Raw genomic sequence first — 15197 nt, 5'->3', positions numbered from 1 at the left:
AAGTGCATGCCAGCTTGTAAATGCAATCGCTGGGTGTAAATTCTTCTCACGAGTGTGGTCGTGCAATAAGGTGGAAAAGTAAACCATGATAAGTAGTGCTGTTAAACTCTTTTATGGTGTTGAGTAAGTTGAAAGGAGGATATTGTCAGCGTAAAGTATCGGCGCACATATTCACAACAGTGACACACTGAAGCTCTGTCACATTATGTTCCTAAGTATGATTTGTAATGGAGTTTAAAGTATCGTGTTTAATTTCAGCCTAATTGAAAGAAGGCTCTCTGTAACTCTCTGAGGAAGCTCTGAAATAATGGAACATTGAATCATAATTTCCCCATTGGAGACGGCTTTTGAGCTATTATTTCACCCACGTACTAATTTCCTCTCCGTCTCTTTCTCTCTCTCTCCACCCACAGCAAGTAGAGAATGGGCTGTGTCCAATGTAAGGATAAAGAAGCAGCAAAACTTACCGATGACCGGGAGACCAGCGTCTCGCACAACTCGGGGTACCGCTATGGGTCCGACCCCACGCCGCAGCACTACCCCAGCTTCGGGGTCACCACCATCCCCAACTACAACAACTTCCACACCGGCGCCACACAGGGGGTGACCGTGTTCGGAGGAGTGCACACGTCCTCGCAGTCTGGGACGCTTCGGTCGCGGGGCGGAACAGGTGAGGCTGAAGGCGCTCTTTTAAATAAGTCTTTATGATATGGTTCAAATGTGAGGCAGCTGTTATGTCACTAATAGGGTTTTGGCAGGTCCACGTTTTTGTAGGCTGTTGCTGTTTTAAAACCAAACATTTCGTGATACTTTTTTAATTATTATTATTGCAAAAATGGAAAATGTCAATGTGTTTAGACTACCATGTAAAACTAAAACTCTCCATTTAGAATAATAAAAATGTTATTTGGGTGAAATAACTTTGGACAGAGCCAGCTATTCCCCCTTATTTCTAGTCTTTATGCTAAGCTAAGCTTCATATTACCCTTACAAATATAAGAGTGGTATTGAACTCCTCTTCTAACTCTCTGAAAGACAGCAAATAAGCTTTTTTCCCAAAATGTCAAGCTGTTCCTTCAAGACAGGGTGACATTGTAATTCTGAAATATGTTGCTGTCATTCAATGTGGGTCAAATTTCAAACAGAGCAATTAAAAGGGAAATAAAACGTCAGTCTATGTTGTGAAGCTGTAAACCTCTCTGAAGACCACTCACTGACTGGCCCTCGTCCAATGTTCAATAAAAAGGCTAACGTCTGCTATGTTAACCGAGCAGCAGACAGGATTTGTCTCGCAGCAAGTTTTCACTCTCAAATGAACTCCATCAAAGTTGTAATCTGAGATGTAAGTGATTTTTTTCAGAGAGAGTGTGGTGCCTGTGATGAGTTCATGTTCCAGCAGAAGATGTTTATGTCAACCGCCTGGAAGTTAATAGAAAACAGAGTGACCTAAACTATCGCCGGGGGCTCTGTGAAGCACATTTCTCAACCAGAAAGATCAGATATTGTGCTGAATAATGGGGACATTTACAGTTTCTCACTTAAGATCTTAAAGATACGTATAATGTGTGATTCATAAATCAGCAGCATCTCTTGCTTTGATGTAAACTACTTAGGCTTTTGTTTTCTCCCAAGCACAGATAAACACTCTGCATCTGTGGAGTCGGCACTATCAGCTTGTATGAATAAGAAATTACTCCTGGAGGGCAGCAGTAAACAACATTAACATCCGAGACCGCAAAGAGAAGAAACACCCTCCGAACAACAGCCAACTAGGACAAAGTAGAGCAGGAACCTCATCTGACCCCCCCCCCTATGTGACAGTGAGCAGTTGTGGTCATTGTAAGGTGCTTCAGAGGTCACTGCACTGACAGGGAAGCTGGACTTTATTGCAGCACGGTGACTCTGACTGCCCAGGAACGTTTCAGATGAAATCAGAAAATTAGATCAGTTTATCGTCGCAGGCTTATTGGGAGATACAGGGACTCCAGGGTCGTTCCAGATCACATCGGATACATTCGATTGCTGATAGGCAGCATTAACTGCTCCTAGGGGATGCTCTGTCTGATCAGGCTTAAAGTCAGACTTCTTCTTTTGTGTGCAAAACAAGGAGTTCTGTGTCGGGCCCATGGCATGGGTGGAATCTGGTCTGAAAAAGATATATAAACCGCAAGTTTCCTTCAAAAAGAATCCAAGGCACTCTGTGCAATTTGTGCAAATTTAAAATGCCTTTATTTTACATGACGAAACGTATTTATAATGAACAACGCATTGCGACAGACATGGGTCTTACACTGATGTGGAACACAACACTGGATAAGCACAGAACACCTGAAGGATCCAAAGAGCACCTGTATGCGATCACCACAAAGACCCAGCAGGGCTTCTACTCCATTGTCTTCAAGGAGTTCTCTGTATTTGAATGTTAAACCTGTTATAATTGATTCAATATTTTCATCTCCCTCAACTCCCTAGGGAAATATTAATCTCTTCAGCTGTTAAGTGCTCCACTATGTTCACCAGCTTGTCACTAGCTGTGTCTGTTTGCCATTTGGTGTCGAGCAAGTAGTGTACTGTGGGTTATCTGAGCTTCCGTTGAAAACAGCTGCCTGCTGTGGACGAACACCGTGCTTGCACGAGTGGTGAGCGTGAAGCAAAAACACAAGCGGCAGGCTGTAAAACCAAAACAGTTTATAGATGCTAAAATGCTTCGTAGAGCGCAGGGGAACTATAGTTGGGTGATAACGCTCTGAGAATTTGTTATTCACATTACATTTAGTCGTTTGATGCGTTGTTGATATAACATTATTGATGAGTACAGATTTAAAATTAAAATAACTTAACAAGAATGTTATTTAATACACAGGGGGGATCCCTAAAAATGCATTACCACTAACTTAAATAATGTAAGTTATGAAATAATATATGGTATTATACATCATGAAACGGAAGCTAATTCACTTAAAAAAGTGAATTAGGTTGAAAATAAGACGTAAAAAAAAATCTGAAAGATTTGGAAGATCTGTCTACATTGTATCATAAATTGTATCTTAAAAAACAGACTATGAGATTTTTTAAGTTAAAATAAAACAAAAGCAGATGGGATGCAAGAAACAAATGAAGAGGGCAGTGGTTCTTATTGCCATTGTATAACAAGCAGCCCATGTGTGAGACAGATGAACTAACCCAACAATAAAACCACGGTGAAAATCCCAACATAATACTTCATCCATACAATTCACCTCCACTAACTCTAACCACCACATGTCACTCTGTGTTTCCCTGCAGGGGTGACTCTGTTTGTGGCTCTTTACGACTATGAAGCCAGGACTGAGGATGACCTCAGCTTCAGAAAGGGGGAGAGGTTCCAGATCCTCAACAGCACGTAAGTGTGGAAACATCTGCATGACAGCATTAAGGGTGGCGGTTTTTTGTCTGTCAAGAATGTCTGAGTTCTGCATTTGAACTGAAATAACACAGACAGAGGAAAGTAGGTCTTTTTGTTATGAACCTGACCCAGTTTATGAGGCCGCTGTTACATGTTTTATAGGAATAGATACTTCTATGAAGTGAAGGGAAATGGTTCAACTGCAGCAAAACTACAACAAAACTCTCACGCAACTTGTGCAGTACAACAGTTTGCATTGTTTATTTCTACAATGCGATGTCTTGTTCGATTTGTGGTGCGGAAATAGTGACAGGATTGCTCTGCTTTTACACAATAACGTGTGTGGTGTGTCACAAGATGAATTGCATGTAAAATTGTACTGATCCTATCCTTCAAACTCATGTTCTGTGTTAGTTAATATAAACTACAATACTTCTGCAGCTATTGTGTATGTTTCTATCTCACAAACTGCTCCTAAGCTTCAGGGCTGTGGGGGGTCACTTCTAATGGCAGCAGTTGACTGACATCTGAGAGCCGATGTCTTTTTTCCCCTTAGATCAATCTGGATTGAACCGTATCCCATTTTTAACCTGACCAACCCCAAATACCACTTTTCTTCCTTTTTTATAATAACAAAAAAGCAACTACTAAAGATACATTTTGACTATCATAAGGGATGACTATTATACATGTGATTTCAGTTGGTGTTGATTCACTGAAGCTTCAGGGGTCCACGCACTAGAAAAACTACTTTGTTTGTTTTTGTATGTCCTCTCTACCCAGCTCTCAGAGACAAGACAGACAATAAATCAGATCCACTACTGAGTGCTTTTGTGTGCCTGTGTGCATAAAGTGTAAAAGGTTGATCTGCTTGTTCTAATCTGCCTCCATCCTCCATCTCTCTATATCCTTCTCTCCTCAGCGAGGGCGACTGGTGGGAGGCTCGTTCTCTCACTACAGGTGGAACTGGTTACATTCCCAGCAATTATGTCGCTCCGGTGGACTCGATCCAAGCTGAGGAGTGAGTACAACTCTTTTTTTTTTTTAATATGAGCTCACGCGGCAGCTTCATCACCAGAGCACATACTGTATCATAAATATTTGGGAGGTCATCTCATGCTTCTTAACTGTGGCATAGAGGCACGCACAGTAAGAATATTTAAACCAAATATTACACTCCATAGTTTGATTCCATCTTTTTTTCCCCCTGCAGCTGGTATTTTGGGAAATTAGGCCGAAAGGATGCAGAGAGGCAACTGCTCTCCAACGGCAACGCCAGAGGCACTTTCCTCATCCGTGAGAGTGAAACAACCAAAGGTACTCTGCTCGTCAGCATGTTAGCTGCAGCTCGGTCAGTTTATTTATAGACAAAGTTTAATATGTTATTAACTATGCAGTTGCTCCATTTTCATTGCCCCAAATCCTTTGCACACAATAGTAATCATTGTGTTGTCTCTGTTCCAGGGGCCTACTCTCTCTCCATCCAGGACTGGGATGATGTCAAGGGAGACCACGTCAAGCACTACAAGATTCGCAAGCTGGACAGTGGGGGCTACTACATCACCACCAGGGCCCAGTTTGAGACACTCCAGCAGCTGGTGCAGCACTACTCTGGTAAGACCCTGTCACGAAAGATCTGTGTCTGCTTTCCCCTCCCCTTAAAACTACAATGTCATATGGTTTTGTCCTACTTTTAACTTTTAATATTCAAACTGACTGTTGATCCAGCCAGGGCTGCGGGGCTGTGCTGCCGACTGATCGTACCGTGTCACAAAGGCATGCCTCGTCTGACTGACCTGTCCGTCAAAACCAAAGACGTGTGGGAGATCCCGCGGGAGTCCCTGCAGCTCATCAAACGTCTCGGCAACGGCCAGTTTGGAGAGGTCTGGATGGGTGCGTATCTTTTTTGGCGTCCTCTTTTGGCACAAACGAAGCTTTGGACACCGGCGGGCAGTGTTGCGAAACATACTGCGTGTGTTGGAGCGCTTCAAACTAACACTCGGTTAATGTAACCGACAGGGAGGAGTGTTTGCTTTAGGAATTTTCATCTCTGTTTAATCTCATTTGGACTGGAATACGATTTTTTTTAACTTCCCATGATTCCAGCCTGGATTCAGGATCTGTAACGGCTTTAAGACCAGTTAAAACTTGTATATGGTGTTTGTTATGTTCAATTAGGTTTCAGTGACGTAGCTTATGTTAACTCAGTTCAGACACTGTTTTAGTTGAAACTTTCAGTGAAACTTAATTTGTCCTACGATGGGTTGTGAATGCTCCACGTGTGTCTGAACGTGTCGGTTCCGCAAACATGGATTAAATAAAATCCTAGAATAGATTCTTTATAAAATACCAAAGGGTTCAACTTTTTTGTCTTGTCCAAAGCTAAATTTAAGAAATCATTATGTTATCATTATGTTACTCAATGTACATCTATCTGTTGTATTAGTACTCATAGATGTTTTTTTCGAAGGTTTGTGAAATTTAGAGTAAGATAAACAAATAAATTGGATAAACTTGGATCATAGTTAGTTTTTTATATTATATGTTATTGATACTTTTATTCTTTTTATAGATTTTAATTAGATTTTTTATGATTTCTTCCCTGTTGCCCCCCACTATGCCTTACTAAGGTCTGCACTTGGGCAACCTCCAGCCACTATTCGTTGTCAGTTATCAGTGTTATACTTTATTTAAACTAACGCATCGCATAACTGACAGAGAACTTCAGTAGATTTCAGTTACATATTACTTTCATGTACATTTATGTCCCTCCGGATCTCTCACATTTCACTTTGTCAGACTATGTGGCATATTTTTCGAATGGTGAATATCTCCTGTTGAAAATAAAATCCTTGCTGACAGAGAATTACTTTTGAAAACCCTTTTTTTTTCTTCTTTTCTTGTCAGGCACGTGGAACGGCACCACCAAGGTGGCGGTTAAGACTCTGAAGCCCGGCACCATGTCCCCAGAATCTTTCCTGGAGGAGGCTCAGATCATGAAGAAGCTTCGACACGATAAGCTGGTGCAGCTCTATGCCGTCGTGTCCGAAGAGCCCATCTACATCGTCACTGAGTACATGTGCAAAGGTAGATGCTATTTTAAACTGACACTTCAAAAAGACACTATGAATATTACATACATGCGTTTGCGCACACACCTACACAGTATGTACATAATTTATGCATCCACATGACAGTACAGATATGTGCCCTACTTCATAGCATGGCCAGTGATACAAACAGAACTTGTGGTTGTACAGGAGTGATTCTGTTCAAAAACAAAGAGATCTTATTTAATGAGAAATAAAAGTATGAGCCAAGTGTAACGTGTGGCAGGTATCCCAGAATTTATGTCACATTAGTTGCAATGTTGTACTTCAGTTTTGAACCAAACCTGAGTTAAGATCTGTCAGCTAAAGACAATATGAGACAACATTACCGAACTCAATTTTCATCTGTTTTTTTAGGGAGTTTGCTTGACTTCCTTAAAGACGGAGAAGGACGAAGCCTCAAACTGCCAAATCTAGTGGACATGGCAGCTCAGGTACGCTGCTAAAGGAGATGTAAAATGTTGATGCTGTACACTGGGGATTTGTTACCAGAGCACTCTGAAAGATCTTAGCGCTTTATTCACTTTAATCATCTCCAGCTGTTACCAATTTATTCATTTAAGCTCTGTGTTGCACATTTACAGCCGTTTCCATCTTGCAAGGGTTCACCGTTTTATCAGGCAGCCTCTCATTTTTTATCAGGCCAAAATGGCAGTAATTCAAACGTTTAAACTCACCAGTCTGGCAGGTCTGTGATGAATTTATTTAAAGACAAAATGGACAAATAATCTCAAATCAGTGATTTAGAATTTCCATTGAGGCATTCAATCACCGCAGTTATTTTATTTTCTGAAGCTGTAATTCATCACTTCCTGTGAGTTGAAAAGTACTCATACCTGAAGCTGGAGTTTATTTTGCAGACATGACAAATCTATTTCAGTTTAGAGATTATCCTCTCTATTGCGGCGCCATTTGTACGGCTCATAAACTGGTTGTAAATCTACGTACAAATCTTGCTGCGAACTGATTTTTTTTTCACCTTGACACTGTTCAGTGAACAATGTTTGAACTGGAAAAAATAACTCAATTTCCCAGGTGGCAGCAGGCATGGCATACATTGAGAGGATGAACTACATCCACAGAGATCTGCGCTCTGCCAACATCCTAGTCGGAGAAAGTCTGGTGTGTAAGATAGCTGACTTTGGTCTGGCCAGGCTCATCGAGGACAACGAATACACAGCAAGACAAGGTACGGCTACTTGGTTGGGTTGCACCAGCTTTTCGTAAGTTCATCTTTAGTTTTTGTGTAAAATGCTTCCCATGTTCTTCCTAAGCAACTGCTTGCCAGTTTTAAAATAGTGATTTACTAAATAGGGCTTGTAAAGACTAATGTAATGTTTAAATTGGTTGCTGGGAAACATCTGCAGCACGGACCAATCAAATGCATGTATGTAAATACAAAGTCACAAGCTGCAACATAACTTCCAAAATAACACGTTCACAAGGCCAAACCATTTATTTTGTACATGTAGGTATGACTTTGTTTTATTTATAAATTCATATATGAAGGAATTTGTGTCTTAGGACGTTAGCTGTTAGCATGTTGGCAGTTAAGGTACTTTATAACACACAGCACCCGATTGCTGTAATTTGCATCCAAATGCAACTTCTTTTAGGAGTCATAACTCCAAATCTGAAAACACAGACATAATACACAATTAAATTCAGTGTGGATATCATTATCTCCATTGTTAATAAACTTGTATAAATCTGCTTAGAAATCTTTCATAAATCCAGAACATAGTACTTATTAAAGTAAGCCAGTGCGTGTTGTCAGAACATCCACGGGTACATTGTGAACAAGCACTGCTAAAAGCTAATTCAGGTTACTTTCAATTATGCCAATTTGCCAAAATGTGAACAAATATAGGCTAATGCCAGTACACACAACTAGTGTTATTTGGATGCTGATTGCTGTTAAACACAATTCTAATCAAGTGTCACATCCAATTTGCAGACCATATTATGTAACGCCTCTATTACTCATATATTAGCAAGCTTACAGCTAACTTCAGTTTTGCCAGTTGATTAATTTAGTACCTCATGCAACATTTGATATTGAGTGACTCAACTCTAAGTAGTTTTACATTAGTGTTGAAAACTAGTGATGTGTAAATTTCAACTTAATGAGCACTTACAGTATGTTATAGGTAGGCTCATTTTGAACTTTACAAACAGCTGCAGCCGCCTTTTAAAAAGAAGTTTATTCTGTTGGTCGCAGTCTGGAAATGTATGTTGTTGTTTTTTAATGAACTTTGCTGGAATAGAGATTAATTTGTAACTTGTGTATCTGTTCTGTCTTTGTCCCCTTCTGAAAACCTCAACGTTTAGAGGAATGAGTTAGCGGCCTGGCAGACGACTTATTCCATTCATTTAACTCCAAGATACATTTTACACACACACACACACACACACACACACTACATTTTATGCACGCACACTGCTTTTCAGAATAAGCTCAGAAAATGAGCAGGAATGTCTTGGTGACAACCAGTGGAAAACAGAAGCACGTGTGGTTGTAGCATGGCACAAAGACAAGAGTATCAAACTGATACAAGGGTGCACTGCAGGATTTAAGACCGATGAGCACATGTTATATACCTAAGAAGCCATCTGTTTACTGTGTATCTCATTAGAAGGATGAGGAATAAGTGGCCCAACCCTGAAACACTCAAACGCTGTTTTCCCCAGAGTGTTCTGGCAGACGTGAACTACATCAGGATGACTTCCAGATTCTGTTAGTCACTCTGTCAACATGTTCAGTCATTTGTTAGCAATTTAAATATTTACGTCATGTGCAAACTGACACTGAGAGAAAAATTCAGTTTTTTTCCCCCCTGGTGGGACGTGATTGCGTCCTCATGTCTCCGCGCTAATGAAATCGCAGATGAAGGAAAATATTCACACAGAGGAGCCTGACCAACCTACTCCTTCGGTTTTGGTAAATGCTGTAGCTTTATTTCTCTTTATTTGAAAATTAAATTATTTTATTTCTTTTAGGTGCAAAGTTTCCGATAAAGTGGACCGCTCCTGAGGCTGCTCTCTACGGGAAATTCACCATCAAGTCGGACGTGTGGTCGTTTGGCATCCTGCTGACAGAGCTGGTGACCAAGGGCAGAGTGCCCTATCCAGGTGAGATCTGTGGATTTATGGATTATATAATCACTTCTCAACGCCAGGGGGATTGCTTATATTTGATTAATGCAGAGTGCGTGAGAGTGTTTGAGTCTGCTGAGACACCAGCCATGGTTCTGTGGGCTAAAAAAAGAGCAGCATGTTGCATAACGTACGTTACATTGTGCATTATGCAGAGCGATGTTCCCAGAAGACTGTGAACATGTAAAATGAATTTGTTCTTCTCTGCTATACACATTTTGACATCATATATTACGCATTTAAATGAGTTCCAGAATATCAGAAAAGAAGAAAAATATATATTTTTTTAACTAGTTAAATTATTTTAAATCTAATTATACTCTTATTTCTTTATATAAGTCGTTTTTTTCACATACTTCTACTGTTTTAAGCAGCAAAATCCTGCACACCTCTAGTTTTTATTTGACCAAACTGTATGTACTAAAATGAGCCCTAAAAAATGAAACAAAACTGAAATCAAATCATGTTTATTTGTCTCATACACAATCAATCACAGTACAACATGTAGTGAAATGCGTTTGTCCCTGCCTCCAAACAGCAACTAACAAATGAAAAAACCTGAATAAAATACTATAGAATAACAGAATATACAATATAGCAGTATTTTTAAACTCTGATCTGTTGATATCGTTGTCTGTCTCAAAAATCTAATCTTAGTCAGCCTTTACATACTTCCAATTAGAGTAATTTTCTTATTTAATTTAAATTATTAAGTTAATTGTTGACTTTTTGGAACAGTATACAGTTTGTTAGGTCCACTTACTAGCTTTTAGAGCTTTCAGCAGTATTTTTAGTCTTCATTCTTCATTCTGAATTTCAGTTTGAATTGTTTTGGTGACATGCATTCAGTTATTCCGTCTACTGTTGAACGTCCTGACATTGTGTCTGTAAAGGCAATGAAACAGCTCAAAAAGAAGGCGGTTAAAGTAAGACAGTGATGTGAGGTTCTTAGTAGAAACGTTTTCCTTCATTTCTCTGTGTTCCTCTCTCCAGGTATGAACAACCGCGAGGTGCTGGAGCAGGTGGAGCGAGGCTACCGGATGCCGTGCCCGCAGGACTGCCCCTCGTCCCTGCACGAGCTGATGGTGCAGTGCTGGAAGAAAGACCCGGAGGAGAGGCCCACCTTTGAGTACCTGCAGGCCTTTTTGGAGGACTACTTCACTGCCACTGAGCCTCAGTACCAGCCGGGGGATAATCTCTGAGCGCCGCTGCCCTCATCTCATGTCATTTCACCGGCTTCCCACCAGAGGGAGCCAATCTCCACCTAATCGCTCTCATCCCGTGGCTGTAACAATTCAAAGCTCATTGACTTGACTTCTAGACTTCCAAGCTTACAAACTGGGACAGCTGCTGTTTTGACAGCATACTGACTATCAAATCAAAGGATGTTTTGGAGGTGGGAGGGGCCGCCGAGTTAAAGATGACTGCCATGAATGAACGAGATGAGTCGTGTTGTGTAACTTGTATGTAGTGTAAATACAATTGCTTGTCTACTTATCTCTGTTTTTGTTTCATTTTATATTACTTTTGATATTTTGGAAATGTGTGGATTCTTTTTTTCTTTTTTTTTTTAATCCAAGGTCAAAGTTATTTCAGATTTACGACAAGTAGAAAAGCGTGAGGCTCACAACTAATCGTGACATAATAATTGTAGGAATGGTAATAGTTAAATACATCGTGAACCGAAGCATCTCAGACATTTTTCTGGAAGTCCACTGACCTTTTTTACAAGGTGAATATAAGGATACTGCTCTCCTCTTCTCAAGGAACTTAGATGTACTATAACACCTGTTCTTGCCTTTTAATGTTTATTAATATTCTTATAATGTAAGGGAATGCCTTCATGCTTTCTACACACTAACTTAGTGCATCATGGACTCTTCCACCCAAACTTGTATGGCATCTGCACTAATATTAAGTGCGTTCATCCCATTTCAGCTTCTGCCAATGAGTTCTAGATCGGCTTAAAGTGACTTTTAGTTCAGCGTCTTGTAGTTGAAAGGGAGACTTACTCCCTCTTCAGCTATTGTTCGGCTGATTGCTTATTATACTGGCAATATTTTAAAATGTATGTTGCATTATTGTATGGCAGCCGGCTGTGTAAGAATTTGTGTCTTTTCGCTTCAGCAGCCAAACAACAAACAAACTGCCACTTGACGGGAATGAAGGAAGTGATCCGTGTTTGTCCCTCCATAATGTGTATCTGGAAATAACATGTTTACGAGACCAAACGTATTATTTTGCCAAAACATTTCAGCCAATCGCATGTGTCGTTAAGATTACAGAATTCTGTTCTGTTTAGTTTTTTTTCTTCCAGGGAAATCTTCAGCTCTGGATGACATTTTATCATCCTCAACTGTCAAAACTTCTCACCGTGTGCATTCCAGGACGATACGCCACTTCTATGCGTGTTTAAGTTGCTTTTTACTGGTGGAAAAGTGAGCAAAAAAACAGTTTTTTGTATCACTTCAGTAGAAATACAGAACATGTTTTTGGTCTCTACATTATTTATTGTCTCTGTCTGTTACTTGTACACATCTTGGTTTGGTTTTGAAATAAACGATCTTGCCCCCACCGCCCTGTGTACTCACCGCTTTGAAACAATTAGCACCGAACACATGTCAGTATGTGGTTTTCAAGCTGACTGCTAACTTTCTTCAGAGAACCTGCAGCAACAGGAAGCTTTGACTAAACTTGTCACAAAGACAACATGACTGAAATATGCAAATCATGTCCACTCTGCAGTAAACAGGATAGTCTTTAATTTTATACCTGTTTGATTTGTTTTCATTGTACATCTTTTTCATCTTAGTTTCTGCTTTTTAATTGTTTGGAGTTTTTGTTCTGACTAAAACCTTGACTCTTTATGGAATTTATGGAATCTCATATGGAATATGAGATTATAGCTTTAATGTATCAAAGCTCCTGTTTCCTTGTTATTCCTATAACTGAGCAGTATTTATTAATCATTTTAGCAAACCTTTTTTGGAACAGTGAATACCAGGAATAAGACACTTTTGAATAGTATCCCCAGCCAATCCTTCCCAGCCAATCTGGCTGAGCAACACAAACACTCCATTCTTGTCTCTGATTGGATGCAGCTGAGCGTGGAGGATTTGCATATAGCAGGCTGTGCACATGCAAGCCTCTGCAACTGCAGGAGTGTAAAGTATCCCGCAGAGAACAGGTATGTCATTGTACTCTCTTCTTTTCAGACTCCTGGTACGGACAAAAGACAACGTAAGAATATGTTCCTATGTGGTTTGTTCTGTATTTGTTGACTGTATGTGTTTTTTCTTCTAATTCATGACGATAACTAATACTATGTTTCTGCTTCTGTCTGTTACTTGCAGGACTTCAGGCTATGCTGAGGTAACCTGGTTAAGATGGAGAAATCTGAAAAAGTACCAGAACTAAAGGTGTTTTCCGCCACAAATATGTTAGAAAATTCAAATCAACTTTTGAGCCCTGAAGTCACAGTCAACCAAATATTTAACGCTAATTCACATCATGATAGATTCCTACCGACCTGTTACATGAATGCAGATTATTTCTGCCAAAATATACCATGTAGAGTCGCACAGGTGAACGAAGAGTTTAGGAGTCACCCAACTCGTGATGCACTGCATGTAGAGCTGATGCAGCACAGGCAGCCAGGAGACAGAGGCGCTGCTTCTGCCATGATGAATCTCAATCATCGCCCTCGTCTCGCAGGGACCAGGGAGGGTGACGCCAGAGGAGAGAGCTGCCGACTTGACCCGTGCGGAACAACAGAGCCTGCAAACAGAGACACAACTCGGTGACTCTGAAATGTTGGAGTTAGGAAATCTGTCAAGGAATATAATATAATGTGAATTCATTTGGGATTAAATATTTTATCTATTTTTTTTATTTTGAGGGATGAGGCGGAGCTTGAGCCTCCCTTGCCACTGAGATCTGATGATGAGTGGCCACACTACGGACCCCTTCTACCTCCGCACCACCACATGATCAACTACGGTAAGAAAGCAATGTATTGAATGTATTTAATTCATTTTCATTGAAAGGGGCAAACATGGTAAATATGCAGTCTGCTTGAGGAAGAAGAAAATAGGAAGATGATGCCATTAGTATTACATAATATTATATATTAATTTAGCTGATTGTACATGTATTTGAACACCTTCTTTAGCCGTTTTTCTGCCTTCAGCATGTGCTTAAACTATGTCCACAGACCTTCATGGTACTATGGATGTCAGGTATTCTGCAGGAGAAGGGCAGTACAACCTCAGTCCACTCAACACGTACCCTCCTCAGCCATGTTCCCACTTTGCTTCCTCCCTGCCCAGAAGACACTGGGATGACACACAAAACTGGTAAAAACAACAACTTGAAACTTGAAACTTGAAATGCAGGCTAGGTGCATTCCTTTTGTGACCTCAGTAGAACATAAATCTAAAAAGTTCCTTCAAGCTCACCGTTAATGTTTGTGAGCCACATCTTTGCATATTACACAGACTATCACATGTCAGCGCGATTCAAACAAGGAGCCTTTTGCTTATCTTTCTTTTACACTGCTTCAGGCTCGGACATCATGGTAACTTTATGAATCACAGCGTGACTCAGGGAAGTGTCTCAGTTAACGTGCCCCAGTTTTCCGTCCCCCCCCTGGAGGGTGTGTCACAGGTCAACGTGATGAACCTGAGCTCAGCAGGAGCAGAGGCGTCTGCCTCACATCCACATGAGAAAAGAAGAACCATCCGTCTGCCCGATGAGAGCCGTAAGTCTCTCATTTAACCGCCGTCCTACCAACATATTTAACATACAATAACTACTGACTGATTTAAGAGAATACGCTACTATAAGAAACAACCATCATAGCAAAATGTTACTATTAGTTATGTAAATAATGTTATCTGAAAATGCAAGAAAAGTTTCTGATTATTTTAGGACAGTTGCAGTAAATTTGCATTTTGTGTAAAACAAAAACAAACCGAGGAAATCTGCTGCATCTGTGTCCGTGTCCTTCAAAATCCTACCTCCTTGATAGTGTGTGATACTTTCAATCAGGACCCATGACAAACATGTACTCAATAAATAATTCCATGATTAAAACTGCATTGGTGGAATTGGGTGCTTTTGAATGGGGTTCCACAGGACCGCAATACATTAAACAAAGTGTTAAAAAGTCATAGTATAGTGTGTTAAAAAGTCATAGTGTAGTGTGTCATAAACCAAGTGTTAAAAAGTCATAGTATAGTGTAGTGTGCCATTTAAAAAGTCAGAAAAATTGATCGTATGGCATATCATACACATGTCTTAAAGGCATACTATATAGTATGTCACCAAAGAAAGTGATCATTTAGTTTGTCACTAAAATGTTGATCATGTTTTGATGACCGTGAGAAGATAATTGTGCTTCTAGAAGTAGCTGCAGGCAATGAAGTAACAAAAGGTAGTAGGGTGTGTTGTATGTTTCCTTTATAAACCTGTCCGGTCTGTTTTGGGCCTCGGTAAAAAAAAAAAACGAAAATAATTGTTACATAAAGGATACACTCAATTGTTAC

General features: G+C 40.1%; 1 protein-coding gene across 2 annotated transcripts; it reads left to right on the top strand.

Annotated features, from left to right (window-relative positions):
- Window positions 1-423: 423 nt before the first annotated feature.
- On the top strand, window positions 424-10929 carry fyna (FYN proto-oncogene, Src family tyrosine kinase a; the record flags this gene model as incomplete). Of its 2 annotated transcripts, XM_079175256.1 has the most annotated exons (11): window positions 424-670; window positions 3286-3382; window positions 4308-4406; window positions 4599-4702; window positions 4850-4999; window positions 5114-5278; window positions 6293-6472; window positions 6853-6929; window positions 7531-7684; window positions 9496-9627; window positions 10645-10929. In XM_079175256.1, the coding sequence occupies 11 exons, from the start codon at window positions 424-426 to the stop codon at window positions 10851-10853; spliced, it is 1614 nt and encodes a 537-aa protein (XP_079031382.1). In that variant the 3' UTR covers window positions 10854-10929. The 2 variants fall into 2 exon arrangements, with proteins under 2 accessions (XP_079031382.1, XP_079031383.1); XM_079175257.1 differs by lacking the exon at window positions 5114-5278.
- Between the last annotated feature and the right edge of the window lie 4268 nt (window positions 10930-15197).

The sequence above is a fragment of the Pholis gunnellus genome (genome assembly GCF_910591455.1).
Source record: "Pholis gunnellus genome assembly, chromosome: 15".
NCBI classification, from domain to species: domain Eukaryota; kingdom Metazoa; phylum Chordata; class Actinopteri; order Perciformes; family Pholidae; genus Pholis; species Pholis gunnellus.
The sequence above is the reverse complement of the archived record's forward strand: the minus strand, read 5'-3'. Positions and strand labels throughout refer to the sequence as shown.